Source organism: Entelurus aequoreus, linkage group LG10 (genome assembly GCF_033978785.1).
Source record: "Entelurus aequoreus isolate RoL-2023_Sb linkage group LG10, RoL_Eaeq_v1.1, whole genome shotgun sequence".
In the NCBI taxonomy this organism is placed as follows: Eukaryota; Metazoa; Chordata; class Actinopteri; order Syngnathiformes; family Syngnathidae; genus Entelurus; species Entelurus aequoreus.
The window spans coordinates 23,982,974-24,004,357 of NC_084740.1; the positions used below are offsets into that span (position 1 = coordinate 23,982,974).

The following is a 21,384-nucleotide window of genomic DNA, read 5'->3' on the forward strand; positions in this document are numbered from 1 at the left end:
GCTCTGAATACACACTGCTGATTGGCTGTTACCGCTTTGTATGTAACCAATCAGATGGTTGTGTGGGTGGGACAATGCTGGGTGCTGAGACAGAGGCAGAAGAAGCAAAGCAGCTTGTTAAGACTTTAGCTTGGAAACTCGTTATTGCTTTTTTATCCTGCACTACCATGAGCTTATGTAACGGAATTTCGTTTTTATTTGTACTGTAAAGTTCAAATTTGAATGACAATAAAAAGGAAGTCTAAGTCTAATATGTGTATATATGTATATATATATATATATATATATATATATATATATATATATATATATATATATATGTATATATATATATATATATATATATATATATATATATATATATATATATATTATATATATATATATATATATATACACACACTACCGTTCAAAAGTTTGGGGTCACATTGAAATGTCCTTATTTTTGAAGGAAAAGCACTGTACTTTTCAATGAAGATAACTTTAAACTAGTCTTAACTTTAAAGAAATACACGCTATACATTGCTAATGTGGTAAATGACTATTCTATCTGCAAATGTCTGTTTTTTGGTGCAATATCTACATAGGTGTATAGAGGCCCATTTCCAGAAACTATCACTCCAGTGTTCTAATGGTACAATGTGTTTGCTCATTGGCTCAGAAGGCTAATCGATGATTAGAAAACCCTTGTGCAATCATGTTCACACATCTGAAAACAGTTTAGCTCGTTACAGAAGCTACAAAACTGAGCTTCCTTTGAGCAGTTTGAGTTCCTGGAGCATCACATTTGTGGGGTCAATTAAACGCTCAAAATGGCCAGAAAAAGAGAACTTTCATCTGAAACTCGACAGTCTATTCTTGTTTTTAGAAATGAAGGCTATTCCACAAAATTGTTTGGGTGACCCCAAACTTTTGAACGGTAGTATATATATATATATATATATATATATATATATATATATATATATATATATATATATATATATATATATATATATATATATATATATATATATATATATATATATATATATATATATATATATATAGTCAATAGTTTAATCCTTATTAAAGTTAGGAAAATTACACTGTTATATGGTATAAGTTTTAAAAAATATAAAATAACTGAAAACATGTTTTATATTCCTAGTTTCTTCAAAATAGCCGCCCTTTGCTCTGATTACTTTTTCGCACACTCTTGGCTTTCTCTCAATGAGCTTCAAGAGGCAGTCACCTGAAATGGATTTCACTTCACAGGTGTGCTTGAAGCTCATCGAGAGAATGCCAAGAGTGTGCAAAGCAGTAATCAGAGGAAAGGGAGGCTATTTTACCGAGGATGTCGTTGTGGCTTGTACAGCCCTTTGAGACACTTGTGATTTAGGGCTATATAAATAAACATTGATTGATTGATTGATTGATATTTTGAAGAAACTAGAATATAAAACATGTTTTCAGTTATTTCACCTTTTTTTGTTAAGTACATAACTCCACATGTGTTCATTCATAGTTTTGATGCCTTCAGTGACAATCTACAATGTAAATAGTCATCAAAATAAAGAAAACGCATTGAATGAGAGAAGGTGTGTCCAAACATTTGGCCTGTACTGTATATATTGGTATACATATTTAGGTATATTTTTAAATATATATATTTTTATATCCATCCATCCATCCATTTTCTACCGCTTATTCCCTTCGGGGTCGCGGGGGGGCGCTGGAGCCTATCTCAGCTACAATCGGGCAGAAGGCGGGGTACACCCTGGACAAGTCGCCACCTCATCGCATAAAATGTTTAGGAAAAAAATGTAATTACACTCCCTGATGGTTTTTTTTTTTGCTTTTTATGTGACATGTTTATGCAGTCAGCGGCGAAGCGCCTCTGTCAGAAATCGCCGGGCCCTTCTCGGCGGTGGACGTGGCGACCGACTGCTCGGGCCGATGGCTGAAGGAGCCGCTGCTCTGGGTCATCTCCTACGCGCTGATGGCCGTCTGCGCCATCATCCTCATCATCCTGCTGCTGCTGCTGGTCCTGCCCTGCCGGCGGCGAAGCTACTCGGGCGAAATCACAGACGAGTCGTCGCTGGTGCGCCACCGCATCAAGTGACTCAGGGGGATTGTGCGGGCAGGGGGCGAGGGGAGCGCCGCCGCAGAGGCGGGAAAAGGGGCACGGCCGCGCACACGGGTGCACACGGAAGCAACGACCACATCACAGAGGATTGATCTTTCCGTTAAACTCTCAATAGACACTGTTTGTGATGGACAATGAACTAGTCTTGTTTTAACTCTGGATTAGTGAACAAAATGTGAAGGGACAGTTTATATCACAAGCTGTCTGGTGACAGCTCGTGAGATTCAGAAGTGACGTTCATGGACGAAACATTATTCCAGATGCTTTTATTGTCCGCACCTGTCCATCAGTGACGGGTGGTTTACCCTCTACTACCCCTCAATACCCTGCTTACGTGGTGACCAAAAGCTGCTTAAACAATCACTGATACTTTCATGTCATGTTTACATTACACTTGACGAGTTTCTTTGACACAGAGATTGTGCACTTTCAGAAACCACAAAAAAAAAAGAAAGTAGCCTTAAAGTTCCCAAACAAAGGGATTAATATCATGTTGTATCAGAACTGTGCCAAAAACATACCAAATCAACCCAGGTCTCAATGAACAGCAGTGCCTTCCCATTAGCACTTCCAGTTTATACGACCAATGAGTGTTTGCACTTAATTCAATGGTAATAATGCAGCATGTTCATGTATTTTAACTAATTCTATCCAGTGTTTATCTTTTTATTTAAGTCTTGTTTTGAATGTGAGTGTGTATAATGCTTCAGATTTTTTTGGCACATGCTGTACAATTGCCATAATTCAAACCAAAGCATTTTTTAACTGCCACGGGCACAATCATGTATGAGCAAAGCTGAAATGACGTATAAATCATGGTTGGGTATGAGCCTCTAATATACATATGTGAACCTAGGTGTGGACTCTAATGCCATCTAGTGGATGAGCTGAAGATTGCAAGCAAATGAATAAAACATGCTAAATGAAGGAAGGTACAGTACACTGCAATCATTTAAAATTCTTCTTTTTATGAGTGTATTTTTTGAGTCCTGTAAATAAAGAGCATGTGACCAAAAAAGACAAATTTGTACTTGAAGGAGATGTGATATGTATCTCAATGCAAGTTTAGGATAATCACTATTTTGTAAAAATATATCCCCTTTTATTATCTACTTGTTGCCTGTCATGTACAGTAGAGTACTTTTGGAGACAATGCAGCATATCATGCACTTTGGTTTTTATTCTGGCGTAACACTGCAACAGAACTATATCTTATTTTGATGAGCGTAGCATACAGTTCACATTCTTATTTTGTGAACGGTCATGTTAGGAGATTTTGGAGATACTGCAGTATATCATGCACTGTTGTGGCTATTTGGACGTTACACTGCAGCCCAACAATTGTATATCACTATATCTTATTGCGGTGAGAATAGCATACAGTTCACTTTATTTGTTATGACTAATGTAAAGTAGTCTTTGAGACACAGCAACATATCACACGCTGTCGTGACTATTCTGGCATAACACTGTAAAACAAGAAGTGTTTTTCGTAAGATTACCACATAGTTTGAGTTGTTTAATATCGTTAGGAGCATATCATGCACTGTTTTGACTATTCCAGCGTAATACTGCAATATTTTATTGAATGTCGCATAGCATACAGTTCATGTTTTTTACGTGTTAGCAGTCATGTTGAGTAGTTTTGGAGCCACTGTGGCACATCATGCACTGTTGTGACTATTTTAGCAAAACAACTAGCACCTTATTTCACCAGCATAGTATACAATTATGTTGTTTATTTGCTATATGTCGTAAGGAGTAGCTTTGGAGACAGGGCAGCATACCATGCATTGTTGTGACCATTCTGGCAAAATCCTGTACAACAAGAACCATACTTTGCTAGCACAGCCTACAGTTCCTAATATTGATTAGCTCTTTATGTGGAGTCGTTTTTGAGACTGGGCATCATATCATGCAGTGTCGCGAATATTTCAACATAACGCTGCACAACAAATAACATATTTTGCCAGCACAGCCTACAGTTCTTGATATTTATTTGCTGTTGGTTATATGGAGTTGTTTTGGATACAAGGCAGCATATCATGCACTGTTGTGACTCTTGTAGCAAAACGTTGTAAAACAAGAAACATTTTATATTGCCAGCATAGAATGAACTTCCTGTTTATCTGCCATCCACAGTGTTCTGGAGTAGTTTTGGAGACAGCCTATCATGCATGCTTTCTGTCATTTGGAGAAACAGTGGCATAACATGCACTGTTGTGACTATTCCAGCGCAATACTGCAAAAGAAGAAGTATTTTGCTGAATCTGGCATAGCATACAATAATTTCTTTCTTTGTTTGCGAGCAGTCATGTGGAGTAGTTTTGGAGACACTGCAGCATACCATGCACTGTTGTAACTATTTGGGCAAAACAACTAGCACCTTATGTCACCAGCATAGTATACTGTTTGTGTTGTTTATCTGCTATCCGTCATATGGCGTAGTTTTGGAGATGGGGCAGCATATCATGCATTGTTGTGACTGTTCTAGCATAATACTGCACAACGAGAATTATACTTTGTGGCATTTACAGTTCTTATTATTTATTAGGCTTTGGTTATGTGGAGTCGTTTGGAGACAGGGCAGCATGTCATGCAGTGTCGTGACTATTCTAGCATAACGCATTGTTGTGACTATTCTAGCATAATACCGCGCAACAAGAATTATACTAAATATAGGCTTTGGTTGTGTGGAGTCGTTTTGAAGATACTGCAACATACCATGCACTGTTGTAACTATTTTAGCAAAACTAGCACCTTATTTCACCAGCATAGTATACAGCAGGGGTCACCAACACGGTGCCCGCGGGCACCAGGTAGCCCGTAAGGACCAGATGAGTAGCCCGCTGGCCTGTTCTAAAAATAGCTCAAATAGCAGCACTTACCAGTGAGCTGCCTCTATTTTTTTACCGGTAATTTTATTTATTTACTAGCAAGCTGGTCTCGCTGTGCTCGACATTTTTAATTCTAAGAGAGACAAAACTCAAATAGAATTTGAAAATCCAAGAAAATATTTTAAAGACTTGGACTTCACTTGTTTAAATAAATTCATTATTTTTTTTACTTTGCTTCTTATGACTTTCAGAAAGACAATTTTAGAGAAAAAATACAACCTTAAAAATGATTTTAGGATTTTTAAACACATATACCTTTTTACCTTTTAAATTCCTTCCTCTTATTTCCTGACCATTTAAATCAATGTTCAAGTAATTTTTTTTTTATTGTAAAGAATAATAAATAGATTTTAATTTAATTCTTCATTTTAGCTTCTGTTTTTTCGACGAAGAATATTTGTGAAATATTTCTTCAAACTTATCATGATTAAAATGCAAAAAAATTATTCTGGCAAATCTAGAAAATCTGTAGAATCAAATTTAAATCTTATTTCAAAGTCTTTTGAATTTATTTTAAAATTTTTGTTCTGGAAAATCTAGAAGAAATAACGATTTGTCTTTGTTAGAAATATAGCTTGGTCCAATTTGTTATATATTCTAACAAAGTGCAGATTGGATTTTAACCTATTTAAAACATGTCATCCAAATTCTAAAATTAATCTTAATCAGGTCGGCTCGCGGGGGCAGCAGCCTAAGCAGAGAAGCCCAGACTTCTCTCTCCCCAGCCACTTCGTCCAGCTCCTCCCGGGGGATCCCGAGGCGTTCCCAGGCCAGCCGGGAGACATAGTCTTCCCAACGTGTCCTGGGTCTTCCCCTTGGCGTCCTACCGGTCGGACGTGCCCTAAACACCTCCCCAGGGAGGCGTTTGGGTGGCATCCTGACCAGATGCCCGAACCACCTCATCTAGCTCCTATCAGCGGCTTTACTTTGAGCTCCTCCCGGATGACAGAGCTTCTCACCCTATCTCTAAGGGAGAGCCCCGCCACCCGGCGGAGGAAACTCATTTCGGCGCTTGTACCCGTGATCTTGTCCTTTCGGTCATAACCCAAAGCTCATGACCAGTGTTTCCCACACATTCATTTATTTGTGGCGGCCCGCCACGAAAGAATTACGTCCGCCACAAATATTTTTTTGTTTTTTTTGTTTTTTTTTTTGTCCTGTCCAGCTTCTCAGGCAAATCATATAGTTGATGTAGATGCCCATATAGGCTGTTCAGATTTACTTTTCAAAAGAGAAGTGTAGGATACTTCTCTTGTTGCCTTATTTGTATTTGACCACTACTGTTTTCTGTTTATTTGTTACTGACTGTGGCAGGACACCTCTGCCTCTGTTTCACTTTATGTTGCTGGTAAATAATATGGTTGTAGTAGTAGGCTAAAGTTAAATTATTTAGTATGCACTAATTAAAGGGGCAGAGCTTTAAGAGACATTTTAGCTTTTATATTTTATAAGATATATTTTTTGTAAGAACCACAATTAATAAATATATTTCAGTGAATAACTTATTGTTCAAATCTGTATATAAATATGTACATAAAGTGTTGTAATTATATTGTAAAATGGATGGATGGATGATGGATGGACGTTTAAAACAAAACTGTTATAATAAATTAGTAAGTATACATTTTTTTAGCCTTTTTAGAAAAAATCATATCATTGTAGTAAATTATGCAAATTACGCGATGTCATGGTGACCACGCCCATAGCCAGGCCCATAGCCACGCCCCCACCACCACAGGTATCTTGGCAGTTTATGGGAAACACTGCATGGCCATAGGTGAGGATAGGAACATAGATCGGCTCAGTTCCTTCTTCACCACAACGGATCGATACAGCGTCCGCATTACTGAAGACGCCGCACCGATCCGCCTGTCGATCTCACGATCCACTCTTCCCTCACTCGTGAACAAGACTCAGAGGTACTTGAACTCCTCCACTTGGGGCAAGATCTCCTCCCCAACCCGGAGATGGCACTCCACCCTTTTCCGGGTGAGAACCATGGACTCGGACTTGGAGGTGCTGATTCCCATCTCGGTCGCTTCACACTCGGCTGCGAACCGGTCCAGTGAGAGCTGAAGATCCTGGCCAGATGAAGCCACATCATCTGCAAAAAGCAGAGACCTAATCTTGCAGCCTCCAAACCGGATCCCCTCAATGCCCTGACTGCGCCTAGAAATTCTGTCCCTAAAAGTTATGAACAGAATCGGTGACAAAGGGCAGCCTTGGCGGAGTCCAACCCTCAGTGGAAACGGGTTTGACTCACCAAGCTCTGACACTGATCATACAGGGAGCGGACCGCCACAATCAGACAGTCCGATACCCAATACTCTCTGAGCACTCCCCACAGGACGTGCCCGGTCGAATGCCTTCTCCAAGTCCACAAAGCACATGTAGACTGGTTGGGCAAACTCCCATGCACCCTCAAGGACCCTGCCGAGAGTACAGAGCTGGTCCACAGTTCCACGACCAGGACGAAAACCACACTGTTCCTCCTGAATCCGAGGTTCGACTATCCGGCGTAGCCTCCTCTCCAGCACACCTGAATAGACCTTACCGGCAAGGCTGAGGAGTGTGATCCCACTATAGTTGGAACACACCCTCCGGTTTGATTGATTGATTGAAACTTTTATTAGTAGATTGCACAGTACAGTACATATTCCGTACAATTAAACACTAAATGGTAACACCCAAATACGTTTTTCAACTTGTTTAATTCGGGGTCCACGTTGTCAAGTCAAGTCAAGTCAACTTTATTTATATAGCACGTTTACAACAACTTTTAAATCGAACCAAAGTGCTTTACAGGTTAAACAAACAAACAAAGAACATAAACAATGAATGAGCTGAACAAGATAGTGCAAAAGCAAAACGGTAAAAGTGGTCGAATAAAAAGTAAAAATTTGCAAAATAAAAATAATAATAAAAGTGCGACAAATTGAAAAATAAAACTAAAGCGAAGGGTTGGGGAGGACTAGAAATGGTGGCCTAGTGGGCGGACTCCTCGGGTCAAAGGCCAGCGAGAAGAGGTAGGTCTTAAGAAGGGTTTTGAAGACCCCCGGGCTCTGGGCTGACCTTATGTGGAGGGGAAGGCTGTTCCAGAGCTTAGGGGCGGCAACGGAAAAGGCTCTGTCCCCTCTGGTCTTTAGCCTGGATCTGGGGACCGCCAACAGCATTTGGTCAGCTGACCTTAGGGCTCTAGACGAGGTATGATAATGCAGAAGCTTGGTCGGGTATTGTGGGGCCAGACCATTTAGAGATTTAAAAACAATTAAAAGTAATTTAAAATCAATGCGGTGATGGACAGGGAGCCAGTGGAGTGAGGCCAGGACTGGGGTGATGTGCTCGCGTTTTTTGGTGCTGGTGAGGAGACGGGCAGCCGCGTTTTGCACAAGCTGCAGACGGCAGAGTGATGCCTGATCAATGCCAGCGTACAGTGAGTTGTTGTTGTCTAGCCGGTGTGTGATGAAGGCGTGGATAGCAGTCTCAAGTCTCAATTGATTGATTGATTGAAACTTCTATTAGTAGATTGCACAGTGAAGTACATATTCCGTACAATTGACCACTAAATGGTAACACCCGAATAAGTTTTTCAACTTGTTTAAGTCGGGGTCCACTTAAATAGGCCCTGAATGACTGCAGGGCCACAACATTAGGTACACCTGCAGACTGCAGCACGGATTTCATATTTCATTCATTCACAACTCCTCCAACACGAACATTATTGTTTTTTTCACTTTTTGGCTTCTTATTAAATAACTTTTTTAAATAGATTCAATCTTGCACGTGGAAAGTTTAAGTGTGGGCTTTAGTTGATATAACACTCCCGTCAGGGGGTGCATTCTACGGCGGGGGTGCATTAATCCAGCACAACAGCGGCGCATGGATTTCATTTATAAGTAAAGGTAAGACCATAATAGCGTTTTTTTTATTAAATGTGCTTTTTTTTGTGCTACAGTTTGTATGTGTAAAGTTAAAGTTAAGTTAAAGTACCAATGATTGTCTCACACACACACTAGGTGTAATGAAATTTGTCCTCTGCATTTGACCCATCCCCTTGATCACCCCCCGGGAGGTGAGGGGAGCAGTGGGCAGCAGCGGCGCCGCGCCCGGGAATAATTTTTGGTGATTTAACCTCCAATTCCAACCCTTGATGCTGAGTGCCAAGCAGGGAAGAATGTTGGTATGAGCTTTTAAACATAACCCGTTAACTGCTGCCAATCAAATGGTGAATAAGATACTCTTCAGGGTTCATATGTTTGTAAATCTGACTGTGATGAAGTCAGTGCCTCACCAGCCATGAACCTCACCGCACGTCACTGAATCCAGCATATTGCGTACAGTTCATGTTGTTCATTTTCTATGGGAGTAGTTTTGGAGGGAAAATGCTCCTCTGTTGTTACATGGCAATGCTCATTTCATTCTTTCCAATTCATGATATGTGGCCATTACAAGTTGTGGAGCTACTCTTTGAATTGTAAGAAACGATGCATGTCGTGACGTCATCGGCCCACTTTTACTCAGCTCCAGTACGTGGCGGACTACTTTGTTACGCGGAGGCGCACCAGTCCTGAATGCGGCGCCACGGGAAGGAAGTCCGGCCCTGAAGGGAAAGGCGTCTGGTTGCCGCCGCGGTGAGGACGGAGACCGTCTGCACACAAAACAACAACCAGAAAGCGTTAACCGGGCCATTTTGCCATTTTAAAAAAAATCCTTGTATCTGTATCGCGTTTCCGCTCAATTGTTGACTTTTTAAATTCCTTTTTATAGCAACGAGCCGCCTTTATTAAAGCAGCGACCAGTCCCCCATTCATCCGCGATGTCTGGCGTGGTGAGAGGCCCGGCAGGGAACAACGACTGCCGAATCTATGTGGGCAACCTTCCCCCTGATATTCGCACGAAAGACGTGGAGGAGGTGTTCTACAAGTACGGCGCCATTCGGGATATCGACCTGAAAAACAGACGAGGTGGACCGCCGTTCGCTTTCATTGAGTTCGAAGACCCAAGGTAAGACGCTATTGCTAGCTTAGCTCAACCCCAGCAAAGGGCCGCCATTTTATGGCTAACACCCACTAGCTGCTACACTTTCAACACTATGCTCACTTTTGCCTTTTACGGGGCTTTTGGTTTAATTCTCCCTGCTAGTATTTGTTAAACGAGCCTTCTGTTGTTTTGTCCGTCCCCTAACACCTCGCACACTACTTAAATGCGTGGTAGCGAACAATGCTAGCTGTTAACATGTGCTTTTAACTTGCGAGCTTCTCACCGTGGCGCGGTGGGGAGAGTGGCCGTGCCAGCAACCTGAGGGTTCCTGGTTTGATCCCCGGCTTCTACCACGTCCGTTGTGTCCTTGAGCAGGACACTTCACCCTTGCTCCTGATGGTCGTGGTTAGCTCCCGCCATCAGTGTGTGAATGTGGATATAGTGTCAAGGCGCTTTGAGTACCTTGAAGGTAGAAAAGTGCTATACAAGTATAACCCATTTTACCATTACCATTTATTTATATATATGTGTACAGCTCACTAATGGACATTGGAGTGTTACTTTCAATACAGCTCCACTAATGGACATTGGAGTGTTACTTTCAAAGGCAAAATTAAAGTATTGCTAGAAACATAATTTTATATGGGACTTTATTGTATTATATGTATAGTACATGTTCCAAAGAGATAAAAAGGGTGTGTGTGTGTCAGTTATATTTATATAGCGCTTTTCTCTAGTGACTCAAATCGCTTTACATTGTGAAACTCAATTTCTAAGTTATATTTAAACCAGTGTGGGTGGCACTGGGAGCAGGTTGGGTAAAGTGTCTTGCCCAAGGACACAACGGCAGTGACTAGGATGCCAGAAGCGGGGTGTAAGTCAAATCATATGGTCTAAAAATTCATTTTTCCATCGTTAACATGACATCATCGCGCCAAGTGCGTGCTCTTTCAGTCAATTAGTGCACATATATACAGCCCGGCCCCCGGCCAAATTTTTTTCTATTGTAATTTTGAAGAATTTATCTGAATGTGCATTAACTATTTCTGTTCAAAATTGTTTGAAATGTCACATGTTAAATGTTTAAATAGTCAGTTTACTGTACTGTGCCAGCTATACTACTATATGAGTACATGTTTTCTATTGTTTCATTGAAAATAAAACAGCAAAGTCCATTTGGCTGTCATCTGTTTTAATTATGAGACACAATTGTGTCAGTCATGATTTTTTTTTTCATGCTTGAAATGTAACTAAACACTACCCTATAACAGTGGTTCTTAACCTTGTTGGCGGTACCGAACCCCACCAGTTTCATATGCGCATTCACCGAACCCTTCTTTAGTGAAAAATAAAATGTTTTGGGTTTTTTTCAAATTCAAGACAAAGTTATGTTTTTGGTAACACTTTAGTATGGGGAACATATTCTAAGTAACAAAGCCTTAATTTAGAGTTATTTGGTTAGGGCCAGGGTTAGAGGGTTAGGGTTATAATAAGGCCATGCTGAATAAGGCATTAATAAGTACTTAATGACTAGTTAAGAGCCAATATGTTACTAATTTGCATGTTAATAAGCAACTAATTAATGGTGAATATGTTCCCCATACTAAAGTGTTAACATGTTTTTTTTACTGGTGCACAAAATGAACCGTGCATGAACATCACCTTGTTCAAACAACAAAACCAACACAGCGTCTAAACTCACAACAAATTACACACCTGCAAATCAGTGTGACTTCTGCTGTTGCCGTATCCATAATACGCCGATAGGGAGAAGTTTTTATTTACACGATGAGTTGGGTGTGTTTTGACCGCCGCCGAACCCCTGATGCCGACTCACCGAACCCCTAGGGTTCGATCAAACCCAGGTTAAGAACCACTGCCCTATAAGATGAAGACAATTGCATTTTATTGATAATTGAAATGTATTCAATGTTTATAAATGAATATTTAAATATACTAAATGTAAAAAGGGGAATAAATATTCAAAATAAGATCATTAAATGAAATCTAGTTTGGTTACGCCATCATGAGCGCAACACAAGGTTGTAAAAGTTTCAACTACAATTCTAAATAAGATGTCAAAAGCAAACTGAAATCAAATACACACAGCTTCAAGATTGATCAATACGTATTTAAATTTAGTAATACATACATATGATGATTTGTCAAAATATAAAATAAATATACCTGAACAGAATGCTCATGATGGTTACACCAAAAAGTAACGCTATGAATCGCGTTTTTCCAAGTTTTTGGGGCATTTTTATGCTATTTCCAAGCATCTTCTTTTTATTATCGTTGATTTTAAATGGTCGAACTAATGCATGTTATATATGCATGCCCTAGTAAACAAAAAGAAAGTCATAATTATTTTGATTGTTACATTTTGAAGTGCATTTGTGCAGGTGGGTGCGAATGTACCCATTACCAGAGCTTTACACATATATATGCTCCGTTTTTGACAGGGATGCTGGCGATGCAGTCTATGGCCGGGATGGATACGACTACGACGGGTACAGGCTCCGTGTCGAGTTCCCCCGGAGCGGCAGGGGCTCCGGTAGAGGCAGTTTCAGCGGGGGCGGTGGAGCCGGTGGAGCCCCGAGAGGTCGCTATGGTCCTCCATCCAGACGCTCCGAGTACAGAGTTGTAGTGTCCGGTAAGAAAACCAAAGAATCTAAGGCCATGTCCACACCAACATAGAGAGTTTCAAAAACACATATTTGGGGTTGAAACAATCCCCATCCACACAAGTGTAGTTTCAAAAGTGTCTTGTGTCTACACACAGACGCATACACTTGCTGTCATGCACATTTTGTCCAATCAGAAGCCTGAAAAAAGCAGCAATATCTGACTTGGTGGCATTACACCTCTGTTATGTTTATTTTGATATACTAGACATACACAATGACATGTACATTATCTTTAAAACCAGCCTGCACGTACACAAAGCCCTGGGAACATTATCAAAGAGCGAATGCACACCTGTGCTGCTGAAACCCAACATTTATAGAATTATAACATGTTGAGCAACATGGTGATGTATTACATGTGCAGTGAAGTGTACATTATTTCTAAAATCAGCACACACTAACGAGCCAAGGAAACCATTTTGCATGTTTAAGTGCTTATATAAGCACACAGATGTGCGTGTACCCCTGCAAAACTGTTGTGGAATTACAAAGCATTTAATCACCGATATAGTGATATATTACATGTGTAATGAAGTGTATATCGTCTTTAACATCAGTACACGCTACAAGGAGGACGCTACATTGTTTTTTTTAGTTGCTTGGTGGCTTTTTATGCGCGACCACGATCGCGCCCGGCTCCATCTACAAAAATAGAACCAACACACGTAAGCTAACTTCATGATTTGTCGTTAAACAAGGACTAATAACATAAGATAATGTTGCACCTTTCTTATGACACAGAGCAAAAAGTCTTGCTTGTCAAAGTTGTCCCTTCAGCTGGAGGTTTGACAGCGATCATATCCAAAACAGCTGACTGTCATTAGCGCCGGCGGGAGTGTCGCAAAGCCCATTTAGATGTCTTTTTACTAATGTAGAGTGAAAATAGCAGCATGTTTACATTCAAACATACATTAAGTCCTCTTATAGTGTTTAAAGGCAGTGTTGTTGAGCTTGGAAATGACAGCACACTACCGTGACATCATCACAAGTCAGTTTGTGCCGTGTACACGCATACGCAAAGCGGAGGGTTTTGGATCTCTACACTTTGGCCAGAGTTTGCAAAAATCTGCGTTTTTAAAGGCAAAACAAGTATGCGTCTGCGTGTGGCCAAGAGGCCTAATCGCAGCGATAAGTAAGCGTGTATTAAGTATCTGATCGTGTGGACATGGCCTAATTATGGTGCATGCATTGTTGTCGTGTTTCTGTGCTGTACTCAGCTCCCCAAATTATGCCATCATGCTGACCCCCTCAAAAACAGGTTTTAATTTTAGCTATTCAAAGGCAAATGGCTTGACAGTATGCAGCTAACATCCGCAGACTGTTAATATCAAGTAATGTAAGTGGAGGGCATCTTTTGAAGTTTTGTAGGTGTGAGGTAAAAATGTATTGTTCAATGAACCACAAAGTATTTGTGGAGGGCTTTGATGTTGTAAACATCTCTGACTGAGACCAATGTGATCAGAGTAGTTTTTATCTGACAGAGCCAGTAGACTATGACCATGAATGTACTTTAGTAGCACAATGGGAGATGTGCACTCACATTAGCACAAATATAGTTGCTCACAACCCGCTCCAGAAGACCGCTCATATTCTAAAGTATATTTGGTAGAAATAAGGTGTTAACTACGTGTGAAGTCCAAGTGTCCATGTACTGTGAGACTATACGAGTCATACCAAAGACTTTAAAAATGGGACCCATTACCTCCCTTCTTGGCACTCAGCATCAAGGGTTGGCATTGGGGGTTAAATCACCAAAATGATTCCCGAGTGCGGCCACCGCTACTGCTCCCCTCCCCTCACCTCCTAGGGGGTGGAACAAGGGATTGGGTCAAATGCAGAGGTTAATTTCACCACACCTAGTGTATGTGTGTGACTATCAGTGGTACTTTAACTTTACTGTCCCTTTTCCGGTTGACCTATGGCGTCACACTAACCAACTGCGGATTCTTGCAACATGTTTTAACTGATGTCCGCTGTAATATTAGCTCAGATTACAAGTATTACGTCTGTAATGGCTATGCTGATGTCAAATAGCAGACAGTATCAAGAAATTATCTTGAATTGCGCTACGAACATGACTCTACTACCTAAAATGTATTGGGGCGGAGACAGGTCCAAAGCAAAGAAAGACCGGCAGAATAATTTTTTTAAGGAATGTCTCGGGTTTATTTCATAAGGCTCTTTCGATTAATAGGAGTTTTTAATCCGAAGGAAAAGACCGTTTGTGCCACGGATGATACTGTAGCTGTGCTACAGGCCAAATCAGCTTTGCTCCATCGTGACGTAGTGGGCCACGTCCAACAAGGCAGAGGAGGCTTTGGCCTTGGAACCGTAACTCCTCTCTGGCAAAAGGCATCTGCAACCGAACGTCGAACTATGGTTGTAGAGGAAGTGCGTCGTCAGGAGGAAACAGCCAGACGTTCCAAAGCTGCAACACAAGCCAAACAGGGCCGCTGGACAAGGTGGGAGGGTGTTGAAAGGAAAAAACTCACATGGAGCGAACTTTGGGGCATGGAATCCAACAGGCTGAGTTTCATTGTTCGAGCAACATATGATGCGCTACCATCTCCCATAAACCTACAACAATGGTTTGGAAAGGACCCATCCTGTCCCCTGTGTACAACCCCAGCAACACTCAAGCACATAATGGTTGGCTGTAGAACCAGCCTCACTCAAGGCAGATATACGTGGAGACATAACCAGGTCCTCAGATGTCTAGCTGACAAACTTGAGTGCAGGAGGATATCCATCAACGCCCAACCCATCAACAACCAGGATGTGTGCCGACACCTACCAGCGTTTGTTCGGGAGGGGGAAAAGCTGAAGACAAGACCTTCAAATCCTGATCTAAGCCCGTTGAATGCAGCCAGGGACTGGCAGATGCGAGTCGACTTAGATCAGAGGCTAATTTTCCCCCCGGCGATCGCAACGACCACCCTGCGTCCAGACCTCGTCCTATGGTCTGAAACCTCCCATATTGTCTTTATCATTGAACTGACAGTTCCGTGGGAGGATGCCATCGAAGAAGCATATGAACGCAAGAAGCTGCGGTACTCCAACCTTGCAGCTGAGGCACAGGACAGAGGCTGGAGGGTAAGGGTGCGCCCAGTGGAGGTGGGCTGTAGGGGCTTTGTAGCTAGCACAACAGCAAAGCTCCTTAGGGAGGTTGGAGTCAGGGGGCAGGCTCACAGACAGGCCATTAAAGAGCTGGCCAACACAGCAGAGAGGACGAGCCATTGGTTGTGGTTGAGGAGGAGTGACACCAGCTGGGCTGCTAAGGCTAACACCTAATGGGACACACACACCCAGGGATTTGATCACCCTGGGGTGGGCCCTTCCTCAGCAGAGGGTGTCTTGTGGTAAGCCGGGCCGAAACACCCCGTGACGCTGGGGCACACAACTGAAGATGTGTCCCAATGGTGGAAAAGCCTCCCAGCAGTGTCACCTAGCCTCACTTAGGTATGCGGTCAGGTGCAAGCCTGGCTCAGGGAGGAGGACGCCCCTGCCATGCAGAGTCCCCAGGGATTGTACCAACTAGTCCTTTCAACAAATTATTCCAGATGAAGGTTGTTATTGTTCTGGACTGTCGGGCTAGTCGTGCAGTTATTGTTAATCAGTTTGGAGTGCACAATTACAGTGTGAAGAGGCTTGCATACGCTTTATTATTTGCCTTTTAATATACCTGCTTCATTATCTTTTATTTCGTTCGGGAGTCAGAATTAAGCCTTCTTAAAAAAATCTGCTTTTTTTCTCCCATCGGTGCACTTCAAAATGTTACCTTCTTTTAATTTGTGAAGCCAATAAACAGTCTCTTGTCCATTGCAATTGTTGCTACGTTTTTATTGAATGGTATCTGCTTCCGGGTTGTATCCGGCGCGTTGGGACTGGTGCAATACGAAGGGTTTTCTCCTGATGTACACACCCACTCGAGAGATCTGGGGCCGTACTTATCAAGCTTCTTAGAATTACTCCTAAGAAGTCTGCTAAGAGTTGACTTAAGAGTAAATAAATTATTCGCTGAAAGCTGCACTTAAAAGTTAGTTATCAAGCGTCTTACTCACACTTTCAGCGAAGTGTAGGACTGAATCTTAAGTGTCACACTCAGAGCTGAATTACGACATTACTATGTGCCGTAAACGGAATTTTAGGTGACGTCATTTCTGTGTCCATAGAAATGACCAATCACGGAAGGGAATCCGTTGTCTAAGAATGAAGAAATATCTTGGAAATATTTAAGTGGACAATGGGAGTGTATATTTTGACAATAAACTACAAAATAATACAAAACAAACTAGTCCCCGCCGGCACTCACGCTACCGCTCCCTCTCTTCTATCGCCCACACACTCACTGACGTCACTCACCTCACGGCCACACACATACGCTACTGTCATAACATTTTCTTTCCAATTCATTAATTAGGCAACTAATTCGAAACTGGTGTGGGTGGCTCTATATATACTAGCCCACTGCAGACACATGCAGAAATCAACAAGGAATCAAAAAGTATTAAATCTGTGACAAAAATAATATCCGCTCTGTCTAAACGATACCGTTTGATCAGCTGCTCGTCATAAAAAAAAACAACATTGTTCCGTTCCCTGAACGTTCGCACACGTCTCTCTCCCCTCAGTGCCATCCCCTGCTGGCAACTCCTAACCACTTAAGACACCTCTGAAGGTCTCTTAAATATCGTGGAGAGTAGGAGTGATTCTTAGACTTAAGAACGTTGATAAAAAGCTTTTATTCTTAAGTTTGAGAGTAGGACTAAATTTCGCAAATTCTCAGGACTTAAGTGTAAAATGGCACTCTAAGAAGCTTGATAAGTACGGCCCCTGGTTTCCAATCGCATAATCCAGGTGTGTTAGTCCAATTTTTCAAAAACCAAACACGTTTGAAATAAGGTGTCTCCATGGCAAATTTGACTAATTTAGTGCATGCACACGTGCTGACTGACTCATAGTCAAGCCTCCATGTTACTACAGGTTTTCACAACCATGTCAGTCCTCTGTACACATGTACAAAATGTGCAATGGAGTGCAAGTTAGAATAAAAATGTAAAATCCAGTTTGGAAAAACATGTACATCCCTAATACTCGTACTGCTGTTTGTCTTGTAGAGCAGTTTTGGAGAGACAGTAGTATGTCATGCACTGTTGTGAATATTATTGCATAACACTGCAAGCAAGTATATGACTTCGCCAGCATTGCATACATTTCATGTTCTTTATTCCCTGTCAGCCATGTAGAGTCAAGTATGGAGACAGGGCAGGATACCATGCACAGTTGTGACTAATAATACTGTAAAAAAGAAGCATCTCATCTCACCTGCAGAGAATATAGTCCATGTTCTTAAATGCCGCGTGTCGTGTAGAGCAGTTTTGGAGACACGGCAGCATATCATGCAACGCCATTAAGGCTGCAGCTAACGATTATTTTTCTATCGATTAATCTATAGATTATTTTTTTTCGATTAATCTGTTAATCTACAGATTATTTTTTCCTTTTACCAATTATTTTTTTATTCAAAATGAAGATGAAAAAATAAATGTAGGCCAGTTTTTTCGAAAGGCATGGCTTTTATTTACAAAAAAAAAGAAGTATGGCCACTCAGTCAACATTGACAACAACATGACTAAATATTCTGTAACAATGTAAACATTTAAAACTTTTAACCTTTAACAAAATTAAAAGTAGCTTATTTGCTTTTTAATGTGCAAATATAAAAGTCAACATCCAGTGCAAATCTTAATATTCTGCAATAGTATAAGCATTTCAAAAGTAAAAGTATTGCTTATCTTGCTTTAAAATGTGCAAAAATAAAGATAAACATCCAATACAAAAAAGTGTAAAACGGAATATTCTGTAACAGTGTAAACATTTCAACAAAAGTGAAAGTATTGCTTATTTGCTAAAATGTGCAAAAATAAAGATAAACATCCAATACAAAAAAGTGCCAATCTAAATATTCTGGAGCACTGTAAACATTAAGTATTGCTTTTAAAATGTGCAAAATAAACATCCAGTCCAACACAGTACACAATAACCAATTCTACTCATTCCAGTGAGTGACTAACAGTTGTAATGAAGAAAGGTTAGCATGTCTGCATGCTCTGCTTCTTTGCTTGTTTACAATATTCCCAGCAGCTGAAAATAGGCGCTCAGAAGGGGTCGATGTGGCTGGAACTGAGAGGTAATTAGCCTTCACCTCAAGCCAGGACTGCGAGTGAGCTGAGCTGCAGTTTAAGTTTCTAGAAGGTCAACGGGCTCATAGTGATGTTACTAGTAGTTGACTGGAAGGTGTTTATTATCATTTGGGGAGAGTCCGCTGCCTGATGCTCACCTGCTAAACACCTATCTGCTCCACGCTGAAGCGCTGACTACATGCGCTCTGAATACGCACTGCTGATTGGCTGATAATGCTTCGTGTGTACCAATCAGATGGTTGTGTGGGTGGGACAATGCTGCGTGCTGAGACAGAGGCAGGAGCGAAGCAGCTTGTTAAGACTTTAGCAGCTAAAGTTAGCTTTAGCTTAGAAACTCGTTCGGTACACCCCCGTACCGAACCGAAAGCCCCGTACCGAAACGGTTCGATACAAAACACGTACCGTTACACCCCTAGCAGATACAAATGACACATTCATGTTTTTGTGTAATGATGACAACGTATGCTCACGCGGACGATTGACTAGTTGATGGTTGATGGTTTTCTTTTCAAATGTTCGTTCATAGCCGTTGTGCTGCTATGATAGGCCAGTGTGCATTCAACAACATTATTAGGCTGTGTATTGAAATACTTCCACACTTTTGACGACTTTTGGCGTGATTTTTCCCCCTCACTCGCACCGCTCGCATCGTCTGCTTTGATCGTCTGTTTTGCGCTTCGCCATGACGGTAGTGTGACGTAAATATGCGACGCGTCGACGCACAAAAACGGCGTCAACGTATTTACGTAACCGATGACGTAGACTACGTCGACATGTCGTTTCAGCCTTAAACGCCATGACTATTTTTATCTCAGCACATGCACACGAATACACTAAGTCCTAATAGGGAAAATGTAATGTCATCATACAATCCCTGTCATTGTTTTTTAGGTCTCCCTCAGAGTGGCAGCTGGCAGGACCTGAAGGACCACATGCGTGAAGCGGGGGACGTGTGCTACGCCGACGTCTACAGAGATGGAACCGGTGTTGTAGAGTTTGTGCGCAAGGAAGATATGACCTATGCCGTTCGAAAGCTGGACAACTCCAAATTCCGCTCGCACGAGGTATGTGTACTGATTTGGTCTCTTGGCATGGATTGTGTGTCTTTGCTGTGCAAAAGGTGAGTACTCTCTGGACGCGCGCCTCTTCGTCTCCTCTATGGACTGTCCTCGCACCCAGGGAAGGAATGTTGTCCCTTCAATATCCAGTTCTCTTGTGTCCGCCAGGGAGAGACGGCTTACGTTCGCGTGAAAGTAGACGGTCCCCGCAGCCCCAGTTATGGAAGATCCCGCTCCCGCAGCCATGGCAGCAGAAGCCGCAGTCGCAGCATCAGCCGGAGCCGCAGCGATTCTCGAGGCCGCGACAGAGCATCGCCACGCTACTCGCCTCGTCCCAGCCGCTCTCGATCCCGCTCTCGCTCCTAAAAACTGATGTTTTCTCCTTTCCCTCCCATCTCGATGTACCCAACGTTGACACAATCTTCCCACTGTTTTTACCTCATGAGATCCTCCAGATTTCAGCTGTTGTTTTTTTATTTTTGTCCTGGTGTCCTTGTGGATGAGCTTGGTATGTAGATGTACCCCTTCCCTCCCTCCCTCCTCCTCTTTTCTTTCTTCCCTTTTGTCTTCTCTGCTTTTTTTCCTTTAAAATGTGCTAAGCTTCAAAAATGTTGAGTTGTAAAGCAAACTCAATGTTTTTGTAAGTTGTTTTTTTGTTGTTTTTTATACTAGATGCTTCTCATTGGGTATTTGTGGGAGGACTGTTTGGACAAAGCCCAACATTTAACTGTATTTTACCTTGTGTCTTCCTTTAGACATCTGAAGAGAAGGATTAAAGTGATTTGGAATAAAACCATTGTGGAGCACATTTCATTTGTATGGTCAGGATAGGACATCAGGTCAAGGCAAATGGTATGCTTCATATTCCATAATTTTATTTTTTTTTATAGATTGCTTTGTTGTGCATGTCTTTAGCAAAGGCCATTTGTGCTGCATTTCGTCATAGATGACAAATTGTAACATGTCTTTCCGGCCTGACACCAGAAAAAGTCAAGTGTTGTGAAGTGTAACATCTTTGCTTGCTGTCAAATGAAATAGACTCAATGTGCTGCAAAAGCAACCCTCCTTAATTAGCGATTTTTTGTGATTTGGCAAAAAAAGAAAGATAACATGAGTGCTCAAAAAATTTGGCCCAAAATCTTGACATTCTATTCTAACGGTCTGCCTCTGATTTTCTTCCTGGTATTTCAAGGTTTTGATTGGAGAGGAGTGGCTCAGTGGATCCCAATCCTTGGAGCTGGATGAGTGGATCGATTAGGAAAGTGATAGGCAAGGATGGATGCTCGGAACGGGATCCATTTTTCCAGGATTTTCAAAATTGCAGAACTAATTTTAACGGGATGTCCTGGAGCAACTTTTATTTATTTTTTTAAATAGCCTGCCACCTGCCTCTTTTTTTAATTTTTTAAAGCTTTTCAGTGATAATAG

At 41.5% G+C, this 21,384-nt stretch overlaps 2 protein-coding genes across 3 annotated transcripts in view; both read left to right on the forward strand.

Annotated features, from left to right (window-relative positions):
* The window catches only part of bace2 (beta-secretase 2), a 53,312-nt gene extending 50,659 nt beyond the window's left edge, over window positions 1-2,653 (forward strand). The window contains exon 9 of the mRNA XM_062060369.1: window positions 1,863-2,653. Coding sequence (XP_061916353.1) covers window positions 1,863-2,104 — 242 coding nt within the window. The 3' untranslated portion in view covers window positions 2,105-2,653. The remainder of the gene's footprint in view (window positions 1-1,862) is intronic.
* Window positions 2,654-9,518: 6,865 nt separating this feature from the next.
* srsf1a (serine and arginine rich splicing factor 1a) lies at window positions 9,519-20,749 on the forward strand. Of its 2 annotated transcripts, XM_062060371.1 has the most exons (5): window positions 9,519-9,656; window positions 9,793-10,029; window positions 12,471-12,661; window positions 19,790-19,962; window positions 20,125-20,749. In XM_062060371.1, the coding sequence occupies exons 2-5, from the start codon at window positions 9,842-9,844 to the stop codon at window positions 20,320-20,322; spliced, it is 750 nt and encodes a 249-aa protein (XP_061916355.1). In that variant the 5' UTR covers window positions 9,519-9,656; window positions 9,793-9,841; the 3' UTR covers window positions 20,323-20,749. The 2 variants fall into 2 exon arrangements, with proteins under 2 accessions (XP_061916355.1, XP_061916354.1); XM_062060370.1 differs by having other exon boundaries at window positions 9,606-10,029.
* The last annotated feature ends 635 nt before the right edge of the window (window positions 20,750-21,384 follow it).

What these genes read in the sequence shown, in the direction of transcription:
- srsf1a (XM_062060371.1), top strand. Translation starts at nt 9,842, where the DNA reads ATGTCTGGCGTGGTGAGAGGCCCGGCAGGGAACAACGACTGCCGAATC. An exon ending in ATTGAGTTCGAAGACCCAAG is followed by an intron (nt 10,030 to 12,470) that starts GTAAGACGCTAT and finishes CGTTTTTGACAG; the next exon opens with GGATGCTGGCGATGCAGTCT. An exon ending in GTACAGAGTTGTAGTGTCCG is followed by an intron (nt 12,662 to 19,789) that starts GTAAGAAAACCA and finishes ATTGTTTTTTAG; the next exon opens with GTCTCCCTCAGAGTGGCAGC.